The 21,943-nt window shown below is 47.0% G+C and overlaps 1 protein-coding gene across 1 annotated transcript in view; it reads right to left on the bottom strand.

Moving 5' to 3' along the window:
- The window catches only part of LOC147452380 (uncharacterized), a 283,958-nt gene that overhangs the window by 224,881 nt on the left and 37,134 nt on the right, over positions 1–21,943 (bottom strand). Inside the window, exon 9 of the mRNA XM_086518094.1 lies at positions 19,920–20,199. Coding sequence (XP_086374220.1) covers positions 19,920–20,199 — 280 coding nt within the window. The remainder of the gene's footprint in view (positions 1–19,919; positions 20,200–21,943) is intronic.

The following is a 21,943-nucleotide window of genomic DNA, read 5'->3' as shown; positions in this document are numbered from 1 at the left end:
GAGACTGACTCAGTCTATGTAGAGGAGATACGTAGGCTTTTATGCACATCAGAGCCAGTATACACAGTGGAGGAGATCACATCTATGCTGACAGTGACATTACATGGGGCAGCGACAGAGGCATATCCACACACTCAGCCTGGGCAGAGACGTCGCTCTGGGCACATGCCTCAGAACAACTGGTATGATGAGGAATGTCGACAGAGGAGAGCTCAGATACAGCGGGACCTTACATTAGGAGTGATCACCTATAGACAGTCTCGCATTGCTACACGACGACTAGTGCGGCGGAAGAAGCGAGCTTTCTTGGTCCAGATGGAGCAAGATTTATATCAGCTCTTCCTTAGTAGAGATTCAGGAGAGGCTTCGCGTCTATTCCATGAGAAGTCTCCCCCACCAGTGATTACTTCTACAGAGCTATGGGGGCAGTATGCAACATCTTTATACACTGTACCTGGACAACCACCATTACCAGACCCACCACAGCCATGTCCGGATACGAGCACCTTCTTTACCACTGAGATGGTACAGGAGGCCATTGACAGGATGAAGACCAGACGGGCACAGGATCATGAGGGTTTGGTAGCAGAGCACATTATACATGCTGGGGATTTGTTGGCAGAGATGCTTGCACGGCTATTCAACCGTGTCATGTGTGAGGGTCTCCCTGAGTCTTGGAGATTATCTACTATTGTACCTATCTTCAAGACAGGTGACCCCACAGTGCCGGGGAATTACCGTACTATCATGGTAGGACACACATTGGCACGGTTATATGCATCCATCCTCGAGCATAGGCTGAGCAGTTGGGCAGAGACTATGGGCATACGAGCACCTAGGCAGGCTGGTTTCAGAAGGGGTTTCTCCACACTAGATCATGTCTTTACACTCAGAGCTATCATTGAGGAGGGTCGAGCACATGGTAGACGGATATACTGCAGCTTTGTGGATTTTCGCAAAGCCTTTGACACAGTACCGAGGGCCAGACTGATGCACCGGCTTATGGAATTGGGGGTACCCACAGAGCTGATGTGGGGGATCATGGCATTGTACAGTTCAGTGATGGGTCATGTACGCACATCAGAGGGGATATCCGACATAGTTCACTCCACCATCGGAGTGAAACAGGGATGCCCACTGTCCTCTACTTTATTTGGTATGTATGTTGATGGGGTCTCTGATTATATTGACAGAGGAGGAGATAGAGGTGCTCAGCTTGCAGGGACATGGATCCCTCTTTTATTGTATGCTGACGATATCGTGTTGATATCAGAATCGCCAGAGGGTTTGCAGAGACATTTGGACGCATTGCATAGTTTTGCAGAGGATAGTGGATTGTCTGTCAACCTTGGTAAAACCAAGGTCATGGTATTTAATACCACGCCACAGTCGGTTAGGAGATCAGCACCTACTTTCACATATGGACAGGACAGTATGGAGTACACTGATGCATACACATATCTTGGGGTGGTCTTTAGTGGACCAAGGTTCACACTGAAAGTGGCAGCAGACACTAGATTGACTCGTGCCTATGCAGCCCTAGGTGGTTTAGAGAGGATTTGTTCGCAAGTTCAGTTCCAGGAACCTCGAACAAAGCTCTGGCTTTTCGATACTTTGGTCGCTTCAGTTATGCACTACGCGGTTCAGGTTTGGGGACCGTCTATTGACAGTGCTGGATGGACTAATATGGAGAGACCCCAGATATCTATGATTTCTAGGCTGATTAGAGCCAAGGCCTCAGTCCCACCTGACATCATACGAGCGGAGCTGGATGCCCCACCTATGGAGGTTGAGGCACTCACCAGATCAGTATCATTTGTACACAGCTTATGGGACACCACCAGGGACAGGTATGCCAGGCTTGCTCTCGAGTCATCCAGACAGCTGGCATTACAGGGAGATACATCATGTTGGTATGCACAGATGAGCTCATGGTTTCAGAGGCATGGTTTCAGCATGGACAGGCTGCCCCCTTTCCAGTATTCTCTTGATGCACCATCCTTGGCTCTTACACGGATGGAGACTACTAGACTCATTCGGCAGGATCTTATCCAGCTTGATAGCAAGAGGACATGGATAGAACCATCACGGGAGTTGGGTACGAAGAGGGCTTTCTATAGAGAACATCTTCTTCAACTCACAACAGACAGATTTGTCACACGGCCCAGTTACATGGACACACATCTATCTCATAGGTTACGATGTGCTATTGGCCAGATTCGCACATCTTCACACCAGCTTGGGATTGAGACAGGTAGATTCAGAGGCATACCAGCAGACAGTGGGATATGTCAGTTATGCCATGCAGAGCCAGAGACAGAGTTTCACTACATATGTCGCTGCACAGTCTACTATGAGATACGTGGACGCTTTCATTTTCTATTCAGAGATGGTTTTGACTCGTTAGACAGAGTCATGAGATATCAGGATCAAAGATGTCTCGGATTATTCCTACTTGAGATTCAGAGACATAGAGACGCTCTATTGAATGGGCAAAGACAGAGACAGTCCCAGAGACGCATCTCAGATTTCTTCAGTCTGAGTACCACAGAGTCAGAGGGGACACCACCACCAGAGAGCTCGGGTCCCATCCATACACACATCAGCGGTACTCTCATTGATCGAGCTACAGAGTTAGGGAGATCGAGACGACCGCGACTGAGGAGGGGAGCCACGCAGCACCGGCGGAGATTGCGGCAGAGGATCCACAGGATTCTAGCACGACACCCAGAATGTCAATCGGGATAGGCTTCATTCTACTGCTATATTGTATCATGGTGACACTTATCCCCATTTTGTACCTTTATGGTGATACCATTGCTCAGCCTACCAGCCACCCATAGGAGTCGGTAGCACTCCTATCAGTTCTTTGTTTGTAGTTTTCTTGTTTGTACCCAGACTTGGTACTAGACTCATCATTGTAATCAGTTGGTCTCATAGGTCATTTTGGCCTCTTGTAGACGTTAATATATCATTTCATTTCATTTCATTTCTCTCTCTCTCTCTCTCTCGCGGGCTGTTCCTACGTGAGTTGTTCCCTCTCTCTCGCGCGCCACCTGCTGTTGCTGAGGTGCTCTCTCTCTCTCTCTCTCTCTCTCTCTCTCTCTCTCTCTCTCTCTCTCTCTCTCTCTCTCTCTCTCTCTCTCTCTCTCTCTCTCGCGGGCTGTTCCTACGTGAGTTGATCCCTCTCTCTCGCGTGCCACCTGCTGCTACTGAGGTGCGCGCAACCTACCTGCTGCTGACCCGCGCGCCAACTGCTTGCTGCGCGCCACCTGGGCTGCACCCTAATGCTCAGCTGGACTGCGCCCTCCCCCCCCCCCCCTTGTTGTGACAGTGCGCCGCCCCCCCCCCCCCCCCCCCCCCCCCCCCCCCCCCTCCCCAAAACCCGTAGGTGCATTACAGTGCGGACCTGCAAAATTTACATTTTCAGATTTCCTGCAAGGAAAGTTCAGAATTTCAGGATTTAAATAATTTTCAGCATTGACAGAAAATTGCAGAAAATCAAAAATGTATGATTGATATGGGGAACACACATGTATGCATCATGCAGGACAGGGATGTATGTGTGATGTGGACATAGTGGGTTAACTTGGCAAAAGTGCAGATTGTATTTTTTATTTTTGATGGACGTAATGACTACTTCGCCGGTATGTAAGCCCCATCCGAAGGCAACTATTGTGCTTACAAACAAGCGGATTACACAAATGGAGAGGGAGATGAAAGACTGGAAAGCAGATATGGAGGGATGGTGGAAAGAGAAGGCCAACCTTCTTCAAATGTTTCTCAACGAAGGCGCGCAGTGGAAGAAACAGAAAGAGGACCAGCACGCAGAGCTACAAGCACTTAAGGCGGACTCCAAAGCACTTATAGAAGAGGTCTCAGCTCTCAAGCGAGAACTTGCCGATAGAGCGAGCAGTGGAATAGAGGAGGGGGAATTCCAGCCTTCGGTAGTAGAGGAAATCAAGGTCATCAAAGAGCAGGTACGGATGATCAAAGAGGAGGAGAAACAAAAGATGGTAAAGATGTCTTCGTGGATGGATGTGATCACGAAGACGCAAAAGAAGGCCGATGAGGCCGAGAAGTGGATAGAAGTCGCTAAGAAAGGCAAAGGGAAAGAAACCACATCTGTCCCCACTCCTATAATCATCAACATGACTCTAGAAGAAGAAGAACGAAGGAAAACTAGAGCTTTTTCATATAAGAGTAACCGGTCTAAAAGACCGAGATGATGTGGAAGGGGAAGTTGAAGAACTTCTCCGCATGATGGGTAGTGAGGCTACTCATACAAAGGCATGGAGGGTGGGGAAGAAGACACAAGGCAATGGGGAGACTTCAAAAGGGAGAGCTCTAATCATCCGTTTCCCATCCATGGAGGCAAAGAAGGACTTCTTGAAGAAGCGTCCTACACTAAAGAAAACGGGCATATTCCTTGGAGATGACCTCACTCTCACACAGCTTGCGCATATGAGAGAGGTAATGCCAGAGATTCAAGCAGCAAGGGAGAAGGGAAAGACGGCCTTCTACAAAGATGGCCGGTTTGTGATTGTAGAGCGACGCTCCACATGACGGTGCGAGACCCGTGGGACCACCCTCAAAGTTGCCACGTGGAATTGTAATGGATCTATGCAACTTGATGTGGGCGCCTTTGAGGATAGTTTCACGGGAAGAGACATCGTCTTCTACTCTGAGACACATCAGGCCCATGGGCAGTCTATGCCTCACATCAGTGGATATAGATGGGAGACTACCTATAGACAAGAGACACGATCAGAGCGCAGAGGGCGGATCAGGAGGAGTGGCAGTGTTATTCAAGGAGGAGTTGCAGCCATTGATACATATAGCCCGCAGAGTGAGCAAGCTAGGTACATGTGGGTGAGACTAAGAACAGAGACAGACAGATATCTTTACATTGCCATTTGCTACTTTTCCCCGAGCACGTCGGTGTATGCACCACCCACAGGACAGTCCCCTTTCTCTATTTTGGATGATGACATGTGGGAGTTCTCTAGAGATGGTGACATCATCATTCTAGGGGACTTCAATGCTAGGACTGCCCATCATCAAACAATATTTTATGATACTTCAGAGGAGATGCTGAGAGAGCTAGATGCTGCAGAGACAGGCCTATCTAGACTATCACAAGATGGAGAACACACTGAGTATGGACGACACTTGATAGACATGGGGACTGCACATGGATTGGCCATCTTGAATGGCCTACAGAGATTTCCCGCCTTGGGGGGTTTTGCATGCTTTCCACACAGACATGGAGCCAGCACAGTGGACTATGTCATGGCACAGCCGAGCCTCATCTCTAGTATCCAGGATCTCACGATTGGACCCACACCTGTTGGTGTGGCAGTGGATCATGCTCTTGTGTCAATGACCATCTCTTTTCAGTTTAGTGTAGTACACAGGCTACGGACAGCAGCCCCTACTCGCTACACCTTCACGCGGGAGACAGACTCTGTGTACATAGATGGGATCTACAGACGCCTATGCACAGAGGAGCCAGGGCGACCTCTGGAGGAGCTTACTACTATATTGACACAGACACTACATGATGCATCAGCAGAGGCATACCCACATACCCAGCCTGAGCAGAGACGCCGTTCGAGGAGCATGCCCCAGAACAGTTGGTATGATGAGGAATGCCGGGACACTAGAGCTAGACTTCAGAGGGAGGTGCTTTTGGGGGACATCACTCACAGACAGTCATAGATTGACTTCCGACGCCTAGTGCGGCGGAAGAAGAGGGCATTTTTGGCTCGGCTAGAGCAGGATCTATATCAGTTCTTCTTGAGTCAGGACTCACGTGAGGCATGGCGGCTCTTTCAGGAGCACTCTCCCCCCCCCACCATCACTTCTACAGAGGCCAGTACGCATCATCTCTGTACACAGTTCCTGAGCAGCCCCCCCTTCCCGACCCTCCCGATCCATGCCCACACACATGTGCTTTTTTCACCGCGGAGATGGTGAGGAAGGCCATTGACAGGATGAGGACTGGGAGAGCTTACGATCATGATGGTTTAGTGGCTGAGCATTTCACACATGCCAGAGATCTACTAGCAGAGCTTCTAGCAGTGATGTTTAACCGTGCCATGTGTGAGGGCTTGCCTGATACTTGGAGCCTATCTACTATTGTACCTATCTTCAAGTCGGGAGACCCTATGGAGCCTGGGAATTATCGCACTATCATGATTGGACACACATTGGCACGGTTGTACGCATCTATTCTTGAGCAGCAGCAGCTGAGTAGATGGGCAGAGAGGGAGGGGATACGCGCAGCCGGGCAGGTAGGGTTCAGGAGGGGTTTTTCTACTCTTGACCATATCTTGACACTTAGAGCCATCATTGAGGAGGGTAGATTGCGCGGGAGACGGATCTATTGTAGCTTTGTGGATTTCCGCAAAGCATTTGACACAGTGCCTAGAGCTAGATTGATCCGCAGATTACAGCAGATGGGAGTACCCACAGAGCTCATTTGGGGGGTCATGGCATTATACAGGTCAATAGTGGGGCAGGTACGCACCTCAAAGGGTCTATCCACACCGATTCACTCCACTATTGGGGTGAAGCAGGGCTGCCCGCTCTCTCCTACTCTATTTGGTATGTATGTGGATGAGGTTTCTGACTACATTGAGAGATGGTGATAAAGGTGCACAGCTCGCAAGGACATGGATTCCATTATTGTTATATGCTGATGATATTGTGTTGATCTCCGACTCTCCGGAGGGGATGCAACGTCACTTGGATGCTTTGAATAGGTTTGCTCAGGAAAGTGGTTTGTCCGTCAACCTTGGTAAAACCAAGGTCATGGTATTTAATACCACCCCACAGTGAATCAGGAGGTCAGCACCAGCATTCACATACAGCCAGGAGACTGTGGCGTATACAGATGCGTACACTTACCTCGGAGTGGTTTTTAGTGGGCCAGCATTTTCATTGAGGAGGGCAGCAGAGACTAGACTGACCAGAGCCCATGCAGCATTGGGTAGATTGGAAAGGATGTGTTCACAGGTTCAGTTTCAGGAGCCTAGGACGAAGCTCTGGCTCTTTGACACTCTGGTGGCTTCTGCATTACTTTATGGAGCTGAGATCTCGGGACCTTCATTAGATCATCACGGGAGGATAGGCCGCAGTGATGGATGGGGGGACATGGAGAAGCCTCTGGTCTCTATGATCTCGCGGCTCATTAGAGCCAAGGCCTCAGTACCACGTGCTATTGTTCGAGCAGAGCTAGCTGCCCCCCCACTAGTAGTTGAGGCGCTCACCAGATCGGTCTCCTTCATACACCGCATGTGGGAACTTCCCAGAGACAGATATGCCCGCCTTGCACTTGAGTCCTCTCGAAAGTTAGCCATGCAGGGAGATACAGCATGCTGGTATGGGGAGATGACATCATGTTTTCAGGCGCATGGGTTTAGCATAGACAGATTGCCTCCCTTCCAGTACTCACTAGATGCACCCTCTCTGACTCTTACACAGTCCGAGATCACCAGGCTCATCCGACAGGACTTGACTCAGCTAGACACCAGGAGGACATGGATACAGCCAGCACACGAGCTGGACACGAAGATGGCTTTCTACAGAGAGCATCTCCTCTAGCTTACGGTTGATGGCTTTGTGACGAGGCCGAGATACATGGACACCCACTTGTCTCATGGGATACGATGTGCTATCAGCCAGATACGTACATCTTCACACCAGCTGCGGATTGAGACTGGGAGATACAGCGGAGTACCAGCAGAGGCCAGGACATGCCCCTTGTGTGACATCGAGCCTAAGACACAGTTGCACTACACATGCCACTGCCCCGTCTACTACGAGGTACGAGGCCGCTTCCATTGCTTGTTCAAAGAGGGCTTTGGACCATTCTCTAGAGTCATGCAGTATGAGGATCAGAGATGCTTGGGTTTGTTTTTGCTCGAGCTACGCAGACACAAAGAGAGCCTGATGAGAGGAGAGGCTAGCCAGTCCCAGAGACAGATCTGAGATTTCTTTAGAGCTGCCACTGGACACCCGGAGGAGTTACTACCACAGCAGAGCTCGTCGTCTCACACCAGAGGCACACTGATCGACCGAGCGACTGAGCTTGGAACATCTAGACGCCCACGACTGCGAAGGACTACACAGCATCGACGGAGGCTGCATCAGAGGATTCGGATCACTTTGGCTCGACATGCACGACGCCCGGTCAGACTACTGACCATGGAGGAGATTGATGAGATCCGCCAGCGACCGATGCTGGATCTCTTGTGATCTAGCTATCCAAGCTAGCTGCTATTCACACCTAGTAGTTTAGGATTCCATAGTATTTTATTGTGACATTTGTCATTTCATTTTTGTCATTGTTGTCATCTTGTTACTCTGACTCTGACTTTGTATCAGATCCACCACATTGTAACTTTCTGGTCTCATAGGTCACTTTGGCCTTTTGAAGACGTTAATATAACATTTCATTTCATTTCATTTCTCTCTCTCTCTCTCTCTCTCTCTCTCTCTCTCTCTCTCTCACACAGTTCGAGATCACCAGGCTCATCCGCCAGGACTTGACTCAGCTAGACACCAGGAGGACATGGATACAGCCAGCACAGGAGCTGGGCACGAAGATGGCTTTCTACAGAGAGCATCTCCTCAAGCTTACGGTTGATGGTTTTGTGACGAGGCCCAGATACATGGACACCCACTTGTCTCATGGGATACGATGTGCTATCGGCCAGATACGTACATCTTCACACTGACTGCGGATCGAGACTGGGAGATACAGCGGAGTACCAGCAGAGGCCAGGACATGCCCCCTGTGTGACATCGAGCCTGAGACAGAGTTGCACTACACATGCCACTGCCCCGTCTACTACGAGGTACGAGCCGCTTCCATTGCTTGTTCATAGAGGGCTTTGGACCATTCTGCAGAGTCATGTAGTACGAGGATTAGAGATGCTTGGGTTTGTTTTTGCTCAAGCTACGCAGACACAGAGAGAGCTTGATGAGAGGCACACTGATCAACCGAGCGACTGAGCTTGGAAGATCTAGACGCCCACGACTGCGGAGGACTACACAGCATCGGCGGAGGCTGCATCAGAGGATTCGGATCACTTTGGCTCGACATGCACGACACCTGGTCAAACTACTAACCATGGAGGAGATTGATGAGATCTGCCAGCGAGACCGATGCTGGATCTCTTGTGAGCTAGCTATCCCAACTAGCTGCTTAGTTCACACCTAGTATTTTAGGATTCCATGGTATTTTATTGTGACATTTGTCATTTCATTTTTGTCATTGTTGTCATCTTGTTACTCTGACTCTGACTTTGTATAAGATCCACCACATTGTAACTTTCTGCCATCTGGTCTCATAGGTCACTTTGGCCTTTTGAAGACGTTATTATAACATTTCATTTTCATCTCTCTCTCTCTCTCTCTCTCTCTCTCTCTCTCTCTCTCTCTCTCTCTCTCTCTCTCTCTCTCTCTCTCTCTCTCTCTTCCAAAATGGGCAGAGAATGAAGGCATAAGGGCAACAGGACAAGCTCGATTCAGGAGGGGCTATTCCACTTTAGATCATATTCTTACACTCAGAGCCATTATTGAGGAAGGAAGAGCAAGCGGGAAAAGGATGTATAGTTTCTTTGTGGATTTTCGGAAAGCTTTTGATACAGTACCAAGGGCCAGATTGATGCGCAGAATGCAAGAGTTAGGGGTCCCCAAAGAGATTATCTCGGGGATCATGGCCTTATACGGGTATGTAACTGGTTATGTACGTACTCCAGAAGGGGATTCCGACATTGTTCATTCCACCATTGGAGTAAAGCAGGGATGCCCACTGTCCCCTACTTTATTTGGTATGTATATAGATGAGGTATCAGATTACATTGATAGAGAGGGTGACAGAGGTGCTCAACTTGTAGGGTCATGGATCCCTTTGTTGTTGTATGCAGACGATATTGTATTGACAGCAGAATCACCAGATGGAATGCAGAGGCAGTTAGATGCATTACATAAATTTGCGGAGGACAGCGGACTGTCGGTAAATTTGGGTAAAACCAAAGTTATGGTGTTAACACCACACCGCAGTGGGTTAGGAGATCGGCACCTACATTTGCATATGGCCAGGAAACAGTAGAGTACACAGATGCATACACATACCTTGGTGTGGTATTTACAGGACCGAAGTTTACTCTTAAGAGAGCAGCGGATGCTAGATTGTCCAGAGCCTTTGCGGCCTTGGGAGGGTTGGAGAGGATGTGTTCACAAGTGCAGTTTCAGGAACCACGAACAAAACTTTTGGCTCTTTGATACTGTGGTGGCTTCGGCTATGCTTTATGCGGTCCAGATCTGGGGACCATCTGTGGATCAGGATAATTGGAAGTCAATGGAGAGACCTTTGGTATCTATGATTTCCCGAATGATTAGAGCCAAGGCCTCCGTACCACACACGATTACCCGAGCGGAACTAGCTGCCCCTCCGATAGAAATTGAAGCTCTTACAAGATCAGTGTCCTTTATACATGGTTTGTAGGATACAAATAATTGCCGATATACTAGACTAGCCCTCGAATCCTCTCGACAATTAGCAAAGAAAGGAGATACATCATGCTGGTATGAGCAACTGTCCTCGTGGTTTCAGAGACACAGGTTCAGTATGGAAAGATTACCCCCCTTCCAATACTCTCTTGAGGCTCCATCACTTGCAATCACACGAACGGAGATTAATAAAATCATCCGCCAGGATCTTATACAGTTGAACACTAAGAGGACATGGGTAGACCCTACACAAGAATTAGACGCGAAGATGGCCGACTACAAAGAAAACTTCCTACAGCTATCTGAAGATGGTTTTGTGGTTCGCCCGAGCTACATGGATACCCACCTGTCTCATGGTTTGAGATGTGCTATTGGTCAGATTCGTACATCCTCACACCAGCTCGAAATTGAATTTGGCAGATTTAGGGGAATCCCACCTGAGAGCAGAATTTGCAAGTTATGCGGAATGGAGCCGGAGACAGAATTACACTACATATGCCATTGCACCGTATACTATGAGATACGTGGGCGTTTCCATTGCTTATTTAAAGAAGGCTTTGGACCTCTAGATAGAGTCATGCAATACCAGGATCAAAGATGCTTAGGCCTGTACCTACTGGAACTACATCGGCACAGGGATAATCTAATGAGAAGACAAAGAGCACTACAGCCTCAGAGGCAGATCACAGATTTCTTCGGATCGAGAGAAGCGGGAATGGAAGGAGAAGCAAGAGGCCAGCAGCGAGCACAAAGGAGTACCCACATTCATACCAAAGGCACCCTCATTGACAGGGCGATTGAGCTTAGGAAATCGAGACGACCACGACCGAGATGCAGAAGCACACTTCACCGGAGGAGACTACAACAAAGGATTAGAAGCATTCTAGCCAGACACCCAGAATGCTCCTAAGAAGTTTATTTAATACTTTTTATTTAGTTTTCACATTTATTTTCACACTTTCATACTTTTCACACTTAGTACTTTAGTACTAAGGTACCCAGACATTGTAACAGATTCACCACTTTTGTATCAGTTTGGTCTCATAGGTCATCCTGGCCTTTTGAAGACGTTAATATAACATTTCATTTCATTTCTCACAGTGAGCAGGTTAGGGTTCGAAGAATGCTCAGACGACGACAGCATTAGGGTTCGCACTGGCTGCTTCAGAAATTTAAGTTCGCACAGGCTGTAGCAGCGAATTAAGGTTTGCGCAATCTGTTCGCTGCAGAAGGTAGCGAGGTGCATGACTGCAAGCAATTGAGCTTCGAGGAGGGCTGGGCGTTGCAGCAAAGAAATCCCTCTCTCTCTCTCTCTCTCTCTCTCTCTCTCTCTCTCTCTCTCTCTCTCTCTCTCTCTTCAGACCTTGCACATTCTGTCCCTCTACTATGCTCTATGGCGCACGCAATACAACCAAAGGTTTGTAAACGCATCGACGCGCGCCGTGGGACAAAATCTCTATCTCCAGTGCAGTGCTAAGATGGACACACCTACAAATGAGGAGGGCGATGTCTATCGGACTCCACCCAAGGCGACGGCCACCTTCCAGCGGAAGATGCGTGATAGTGTGTTGTCACCAAACTCTATGAGAGAAGGCAAGCTCAGCAAGATCAAGGATGAAACCATGTATGAAAAGGTTCAGATGATGATTCGGGTTGAACTCAATCTCATGAGAACAGACATAGAAAAAGAACTTGTCAAAGACAAGGAGGCATGCAAAGTCTAGTTGTATAACGAACTGACAGCGAAAATGCAGAACAGGATGAGGGCAGAAATAGAGGTAGCACGGGTCCTTTGGAGAAAGGAATTGGATGCAGCAATCACCACCTTTGCAGTGTGGAAATGAGAGATGGAGAAGCGTATGAATGAAAAGGATACCCTGATTGAAGGACTCAAGAGAGAGTTTCAAAATGCAAAAGTAAATGAGAAAAAGATAAAGTTGACCAGCCCACAGTGATCGAGGAATTGAACAATATCAAAGAGCAGGTAAAAACTCTTGAGGAGGAGCAACAAAAAACATGGGAAGCTTCCTCGTGGGAAGATAGGCTCTTCCAAACGCAGAAGAAGGTGGACGAAGTGGAGAAGTGGATTGAGACTGCAAAGAAAGGAAAAGGTGGAATGTCTACTACCACACCCCCATCCACCATCATTAACTTGACCCTAGAGGAGGAGCGAAAAAGGAAGACAAGAGCTATCCATGTACGTGTCACTGATCTCAAGGACACTAACAATGTGGAAGAAGAAGTTAAGGAACTTCTGAAACGAATGAACATCCCGGAGCCTACCCACACAGGGGCTTGGAGAGTGGGGAAGAAAGGGAAGGATGGGACAAGTAGCTATAAAGAAAGAGCGCTCATTATACGCTTTCCTACTTGGGAGGCTAAGAAGGCATTTTTGAAGAAAAGACCAGCACTCAAGAAGACCAGGATTTTTTGGGGGATGATCGTACTCTAGCACAGATAGAGCACATGCAAGAGAAGATTCTGTAGATCAAGGCAGCCAGAGAGAAAGGAAAAATTGCTCTTTACAGAGGAGGGAGAGTGGTGATTCTAGAAAAAAGCACCTCATGACAGTGAGAGACCTATGGGACAAGCCTAAAAAATGCAGCCTGGAATTGCAATGGGTCACTGAAGCTAGATGTGGGTGTCTTTGAAGATAGCTTCAGAGGAAGAGAGATTATTTTCTACTCTGAGCGCACCAGACTCGCGGTGGCACATTACCTAGAGTGTCAGGTATCGTTGGGAGACGTATATGTGGTATATGTGGGTCAAGGTGAGAGCGGAGAGTGGGAGGCCACTCTACATTGCAATATGCTATTTTCCACCAAGCACACCTCACTATGCATCCCCCAAGGGACAGTCACCTTATATGATTTTGGATGAGGACATATGGCAATTCTCTAGATGTTATCCTTCTGGGGGACTTTAATGTCAGGACAGGCCACTCTCAGAAAATCTTCTACGATACCTCAGAGTTGATGTTGAGACAATTGGATGTTAGTGATATGGGTTTGGCCAGCTGTTTGCAGGATAAGGACCATACTGGTTATGGGGGATATTTTATAGACATGGGGACTGCACATGGACTCGCCATTTTGAATGGTCTACAAAGATTTCCAACATCGAGTGGTTCACTTGTTTCCCTCACAGACATGGGGCTAGCTCAATGGATTATGTTTTGGCTCGGCCCAGTTTTATACCCTCTATTTAGGATTTTACATTCAGGCCCAGGCCTATCAGGGTAGCAGTAGATCATGCCTTTCTCACGTTTACCGTCTCTTTTCAGTTCAGCACAGCTCGATTGGTGCAAACATCTACACATACTCGATCCAGTTTCACATCAGAGACTGATTTTGTCTACATAGATGGCATATACAGACGCTTAGCTACTGAGGAGCTGGGACTTCCATTAGAGGAGCTTACCCAGATATTGACAGAGACATTACATGATGCAGCAGCAGAGGCATATCCACACAGCCAGCCTAAGCATAGACGCCATTCTGGGAGCATGCCCCAAAACAGTTGGTATGATGAAGAGTGTAGAGAGACGAGAGCCACCACTTGAGAGAGAGGTGTTTTTCGGAGTCATTATTCATAGACAATCACAGATTTCCTTTCGACGGCTTGTGCGACAGAAGAAGAGGGCCTATCTCGCTCAGCTAGAGAAGGAGTTGTATAAGCTATTTTTGAGCCAGGACTCAGGTGAGGCATGGAGATTCTTTCATGAGCACTCCCCTCCACCAGCTATCACATCCACTGAGACCTGGGGTGAGTATGCAGCATCTCTTTACACAGCTCCAAGACAGCCATCTCTACGAGACCCCCCGATACCATGTCCAGAGATATGCTTGCAGAAACATTTTGCATGATGTTCAATCGAGCCATGTGTGATGGTTTTCCTGATACTTGGAGTGTGTTGATTTCTTCACCGCTGAGATGGTGAAGAAAGCTAATGACAGGATGAGGACTAGAAGAGCATATGATCATGATGGTTTCGTGGTGGAGCACTTTATACATGCCCGAGATATGCTTGCAGAAACATCTTGCATGATGTTCAATCGAGCCATGTGTGACGGTTTTCTTGATACTTGGAGTGTGTTGATTGTTGTGCCCATTTTCAGGGCAGGAGGTCCAATGATGCGCGAGAACTATCACACCATTATGATTGGGCACATATTGGTCAGGTTATATGCATCTATTCTTGAGCAGCAATTGAGTAGATGGGCAGAGAGAGCAGGCATACGAGCATCAGCACAGGCAGGTTTCAAGAGAGGTTTTTCTACTCTTGATCACATATTGACATTCAGAGCTATTATTGAGGGCAGATCAAATGGTAGGAGGATTTACTGTACTTTTGTGGATTTCTACAAAGCATTTGACACAATCCCTAGAGCTCGACTAATGTACAGGTTACAGGAGATGGGTATACCCACAGGGCTGATTTGGGAGATCATGGCCCTGTATAGGACAGTTGTAGGTCATATCCGCACTCCCAAGGGGGTGTCTGAGCTTTTCCACTCCACTATTGGGGTGAGACAGGGTTGTCCACTCTCCCCTACTTTTTGTGGATGAGGTTTCAAATTACAATAAGAGGGAGGCGACAAAGGAGCACAGTTAGAAGGAACTTGGTTCTCATTGCTACTATACGCAGATGATATTGTGTTCATCTCAGATTCACCAGAGGGAATGCTGCGACATTTGGATACATTCCACACATTTGCTAGTGATAGCGACTTATCGGTGAACCTTGGCAAGACCAAGGTTATGGTGTTCAACACCACACCACACTGGGTCAAGCGATCTATACCTACCTTTTCATATGGTCAGGCGATGGTGGAGTATACAGATGCATACACTTACCTTAGTGTGGTCTTTAGTGGCCAAGTGTTTTCTTTGACGAGAGGAGCAGAGACTAGGCTAACGAGAGCATATGCGGCTTTAGGGAAGATGGAGAGGATGTGTTCGCAGGTTGAGTTTCAGGAACCTCGAACGAAACTATGGCTTTTCGACTGGCAGTGCTGATGGATTGAAGTGCATGGAGAGGCCTCTGGTCTCTATGATTTCTCGGATGATTAGAGCCAATGCCTTTATACCGCATGAGATTATTCGTGCAGAGCTCACTCACTAGTCATCGAGGCACTTACCAGATCCGTTTCTTTCATACACAGTATTTGGGATCTCCCTAGAGACAAATATGCCCATCTAGCTTTGGAGTCTTCTCGACAGCTTGCCTCACAGGGAGACACCTCTTGTTGGTATGCACAGATGACAACTTTATTCAAGCTGCATGGTTTTGACATGGATAGATTACCCCCTTTCCAGTATTTGTTGGGCGCACCCTCCTTGTCTCTCACACGGACCAAGATCACTCAGCTCATCATACAGGAGTTAATTCAGTTAGACACTAGGAGTACATGGATACAGCCTATCCGTGTGCTTGGCACGAAGACGGCTTTCTACAAAGAACATCTCCTTGAGCTTACAGAGGATGGTTTTGTGACTAGATCCGCCTACATGAACACTCATCTATCCCATGGATTAAGATGTGTTATTGGACAGATGCGCATATCATCACATCAATTAGAGATTGAGGCTGGCAGATTTAGAGGAGTACTAGCAGAGGCTAGGATTTGTCAGTTATGCCATATAGAACCACAGACAGAGTTACATCACATATGTCACAGCCCAGTATACTATGAGATACGAGGCCGTTTCCATTGCCTATTCAAAGAGGATTTTGGACCACTGGCCAAAGTTATGAGATATCAGGATCAGAGATGCCTTGGGCTATTTTTATTGGAGCTACGTAGACATAGGGAGAGCCTCTTGAGGAGACAAGACAGAAGGAGCTGGTTGAGGGAGTTGAGGTAGATGCTTGAGAAGGTAGCGGTAGGGGGGCTAGGGGATTTCAACTCGGCACGAAAGGCTGGGGCTTTCTGTGGTAGTACTTCACAGGGCTCCATAGTGGGCTTTGTCCATCTTCAGACTGCCTTGCAGTAGCAACAAACCCACCCAAGCTCTTGGCGTGAAGACCCTTGACCTTGTTGGATATTGTCATGCTTTGAACAATGGGTGCTCCTCCTCAATGCAATATACGTGAAACATCAATCCAACAGAAGAAAACATAACACAGCAATGAAACAAGCAACTCAAGGACAGAACAATAGACTCAATAGACTCAGAACACCATGGAACTCGACTAACTCATGGAACCAATACACACTCTCGCTAGCAGCACACTCAGCTCCAAGCCGAAGACTCGCAGGTACAATGGGGATGTCAAGGTTTAATGTGCAGGGAGAGTTCCAGATGTGCGGTGTTGGTCGCAAGACCCAAGACTCAAGACGCTAGACCACAAAAAGTTAATAATGTCCGTACGAGTCGAACCAACTACACATATATCCAATCATAAACAGTCACCAACGGCTAGCAAAATATCCCAGTCCAGCGACTATCTCCAAACTGTGGTGGTGGTGGTGGTGGTGGTCTGGCCACGGTGTCCCATATCACTGCCACATGTCATCACTCAGGCGAGAGTCCACCCACTGTGAACCCAAGACAAACTGTAACTCTAACTGCCTGTCCTATGCAAGTGACATTGTAGCCCTGCTATAGTACTATGAAAATGTACAGCTTCAGGTGAGTGTCACCGAGGTGTTGAAGCAAAGACACCCATCACCACAAGAATCATACACCCCCAAATTGAAACGTGAGTCTGGGGTGTTAGATCTCCCTCTCCCACTTTGGATGAAAGTATGTGCTCTCTCCTTGCGCTCTCCATGTTTAGTTTTGTTAGGCCAGGCTTCTGTTTGCACACTTTGCTCATGTTTAGCACTCTTATGAGTTGTCTTTCAAGGGTTTTTTCAAGATTTCGAGTGCCTCAATTGAAGTTGTGGTCTTCAAGATACAACTAGTCCTCTGCAGTATTACCTTTATGGCAGCCTAGTGAAGGTTGCATATAGGCAAACTTGGTTATGCTGATGTATGAATTGAGGGAGGCACGTTGAAACTGTGGCTTTTTCTTTTTAGTTGTGGAAAGAGAAACCACTTGTGACATCGGACGGCGTGTGTTGTAAATCTGTGCCTGAATGAGTTTTTTCTTCATCCAACTATGGTCCTTTGGGTGGGTGTGGGCTTGTGAATTTGAAAGGGAGAGCATTCGGTTGGTGTTGTGGTTTCTTAAGGAGATTGGAGGAGTGTCATCTGGTACCTAAGTTCAAGGTTTGACGCTCTTGGGCCATGAGCATACATCGATATAAAGTTCAGCATACTGAGTTTTTTTTAAAACTCTGGAAGTGTAGTGCAGACTTCGCTGAATGAAACCTAGCACTACATAAAAGCCCTTGAGTCATGTTTAAACAAAGAAAGGAAGGAAATTATATTAACATCTTTGGGAGGCCAATGTGGCCTATGAGACCAAAATAGTACACACAATGTATCTTTCATTTAAGAGAAAAAGAAAAGAAAAGTGAAGCTAAAGGCTAACAAAGCGTCTATCTAATAGTACATCCATAATCTTAAATAAGCAAAGTAAAACTAACATCCGCTTTCCCAATAGGGTATCTCTCGCATCAGAAAATATGTTTCCGTGTAACCAAGATTCCTTGGCGGCTAAGTATGATGTGGGTGTTCTTCCCAGATAGCCATGGGCTATCCCAAAGAAACACTTATTGAAGACGAATGCTCTTGATGCTGTATCTTCGCTGATGTTGGTGAAGCTAGCGGGTGTCCACAACAGTACTCATCCTCAGCTATGTGACAGAAAAAGTCAATAATTCTACTATTACTGGATGGGTCTCGTTTTCGATGTCTCCTTTCACACAGGATGGCTGTCCAGTATCTCTACAACATGCTAGTATGGGAAGATGGCATCATGGTTCTAGGCGCATGGGTTCAGCATAGACAGGTTGCCACCCTTCCAATACTCATTGGATGCACCATCTCTCACTCTTACACAGTCCGAGATCACCAGGCTCATCCGCCAAGACCTGACCCAGCTAGACACCAGGAGGACTTGGATACAACCATCACAAGAACTGGGCACGAAGATGGCTTTCTACAAAGACCATCTTCTCCAGCTTACGGAGGATGGTTTTGTGACAAGACCCAGATACATGGACACCCACTTGTCTCATGGGATACGATGTGCTATTGGCCAGTTACGCACATCTTCTCACCAGCTATGGATTGAGACTGGGAGATACAGCGGAGTACCAGCAGAGGCCAGGACATGCCCCTTGTATGACATGGAGCCTGAGACAGAGTTGCACTACACATTCCGCTGCCCCGTCTACTACGAGATACGAGGCAGCTTCCATTGCTTGTTCAGAGAGGGTTTTGGACCACTCTCAAGAGTCATGGGATACGAGGATCAGAGATGCCTGGGTTTGTTCTTGCTCGAGCTATGCAGACACAGAGATAGCCTGATGAGTGGCGAGGCTAGTCAGACAGATCACAGACTTCTTCAGAGCAAACACGGGACAGCCGCAGGAGCCACTCCCACAGCAGAGCTCCCTCTCGTCTCACACTAGAGGCACACTGATCAACCGAGCGATTGTTGAGCTGGGGAAATCCAGGCGCCCACGACTACTGAGGACTACACAGCATTGACGGAGGCTACGTCAGAAGATTCGGAGCACTCTGGTCAGGCATGCACGACGCCCGATCAGACTACTAAACCATGGAGGAGATTGATGAGATCCGCCAACGACCAATGCTAGATCTCCTATGATTTAGCTATCCCAGCAAGCCGCCCATTTTGCTTAGTTCACATCGACCAGTCTAGAATCCCATAGTATATATCTTTGTTCTGTTATGTTGTTATTTTGTTACTTTGACTTTGCATCAGATCCACCACATTGTAACTTTCTGGTCTCATAGGTCACTTTGGCCTTTTGAAGACGTTAATATAACATTTCATTTCTACAGTTCCAGTGGGAAGAACCACAAACACCTCCAGTCCCCAAACTGCGTGACCCGTCATAGAGGCCCAAAACCCTCCCAAGCAGGCAGTGGAATCTCCCTCGAGTATCATAGCATACTGCACATCTGCAAATGTAATATGCCTCCATCTCCAACTCCTCAAATAGCTGACCAATGAGATATACCCTCTCACCTGCCCGCTCTACTCAATTGATGTGATAAGATACATATCTATTGAATAGCTATGCCCGTGATCCAGATGATAGCTGTGCATATATATAACTCTGCCGGCTGGTGAAGCCCCAAAACTCAAAAGAATTTCAATCTGAAAATTGATAGAAACTGCTGTGAAGAAGTCCAACAGAAAATATCATAATATCAGAAAATAAACGTCCTGGGATTCGAAAAGTATTGCTCTGAAAAATCACAAGTTAAGCAACAAGATAACTAGATTTATTTCTTGATTTGAATATTACCTTGTGATCAGATTGGGGCCAAACTGTATTGACACAATCTATATCCATCACATCCACCACAGGATTGCCGCAGTGTCTCTCCACAAAGTTGCAGTACCTTCCCAATGTTTCTTCCACCAAATAACGCACACAATCCTCCATCATATATCGAACCATCTTAAGAAATCTTTTTAATTTGCTGGCATCGTAAGCATCTAAGCTACTCTCTTGTAGATTGAACCATCCCTTCCCAACATCTTTGAAAGAGCTTCTGATTATATTTTTCAGAACTGAGGTCCAACTGCCATGTGAATGTGGTTAGACAATGCCATTACTGCAGATAAACTAAACAAAAACCCAAGCTTCCATGTTCTTAACAGCATTTAGAATCCAATTTTACAGTCACGTGTATTTCGTATACTCCTTCAGGCCAGCAGGAAAAGTATGTCATGATCTCTACTGTGGGTGCTCCTCAGTGCAACGTGCAAGAAACCTCACTCCAGTAGAATGATAACACTACAGAACAATGGAATTAGGCAAACTCAAACAACACAACAGTGGCAAACTCAATGGAACTCGACTACTTCATGGAACCAGTACACACTCTTGTTGGCAGCACACTCAGCTCCAAGCCCAGGACTCACAAGTAAAATGAGGGTGTCGAGGCTCCAGCTCTGCAAGGAGAGTGCAGATGTGCAAGTGCTAGACTGAACACAAGACTCTAGACTCAAGGACCACCAAGACATCTACGAAGCATACCACAACTAAAACCAACAGAGCATATATACATATACCTAGATGAATCCAGGATAAGCCCAAATTCACCCTTAAAGGAAAGTGCAAGGTATAGACCCATGGTAGTCACCCACAACACAATATAACCATCAGCTCCATCATGCATAGTATTGACTAAATACCACGGTATAGCCCCATGGTAGTCACCCAGAAGACAATATAACAATCACCTCCACCATGCATAGTATTGACTAAATACCACGACATCCCCACTAACGTCGCCAATGCCCAAAGTAGGTGTAGAACTAGGTACTAACATCACAACACACACCACATGCACATGCACACACATGAGCATACATCAACACAAAGTTCAGCATCTGAGTTTCTGTCATGACTTTGGAGATCAAGGGCAGACTCGGCCATAATGAAGCCTGGCACTAAAGAAGCATTAAATCGACAAAATTAGCACAAAAAAAAGCATATATACAACCATAAAGGGTAGTTAACGCCTAGCACAAATATCTTTGCCAGTCCAGTTGCACCTATCTCTAGTTGCACCTATCTCTGAACTATGGTGGCAGTGAATTGGCCACGGTGTCCTCTAGACCACCACTGTAACAGACTTGGACACTCCAAACGAGAAACCAATAGCAACACACAAACAGAAAACTTCAAAATCACTAAACTTTAATAGACAGAGAAATGAAATGAAATGAAATGTTATATTAACGTCTTCAAAAGGCCAAAATGACCTATGAGACCAATCAGTTACAAAATAGTGAATCTAATACCATGTCTGGGTACAAAAGAACTAGAAAAGAACTAGAAGTGGAACAAAATACTACTACTACTACTACAATCTAAAACTACGTGGGTGTAGCAGCTGATACAATAGGTACCCGGTAAACTGGATGTAACAGTGTGAAACAAAGATGGAAGAAATGGTGAGGATCCATCCTCATCTGCACTCTGAATGTCGAGAGAGTATGGCTCGAATCTTCTGTTGTAGTCTCCGTCGATGCTGTGTAGCTCCTCTCCTCAGTCGCGGTCGTCTGTATCTCTGTAGCTCCAATGCTCGGTCGATGAGAGTGCCAGTAGTGGTCGAATGAGTGTGGGACGAGCTCTGCAGTGGTGGCTGCTCCTCTGGCTGTCCCATATCTAGTGAAAAGAAATCTGTAATGTGTCTCTGGGACTGCCTCTCTCTAGCTCTCCCCAGTAAAGTGTCTCTATACCTGTGTAACTCAAGTAGATATAGTCCAAGACATCTCTGATCCTCATAACTCATGACCCTAGATAGAGGACCAAAA

This window comes from Adiantum capillus-veneris, chromosome 8 (genome assembly GCF_014529385.1).
Source record: "Adiantum capillus-veneris isolate H3 chromosome 8, ASM1452938v2, whole genome shotgun sequence".
Taxonomy (NCBI): domain Eukaryota; kingdom Viridiplantae; phylum Streptophyta; class Polypodiopsida; order Polypodiales; family Pteridaceae; genus Adiantum; species Adiantum capillus-veneris.
The sequence above is the reverse complement of the archived record's forward strand: the minus strand, read 5'-3'. Positions and strand labels throughout refer to the sequence as shown.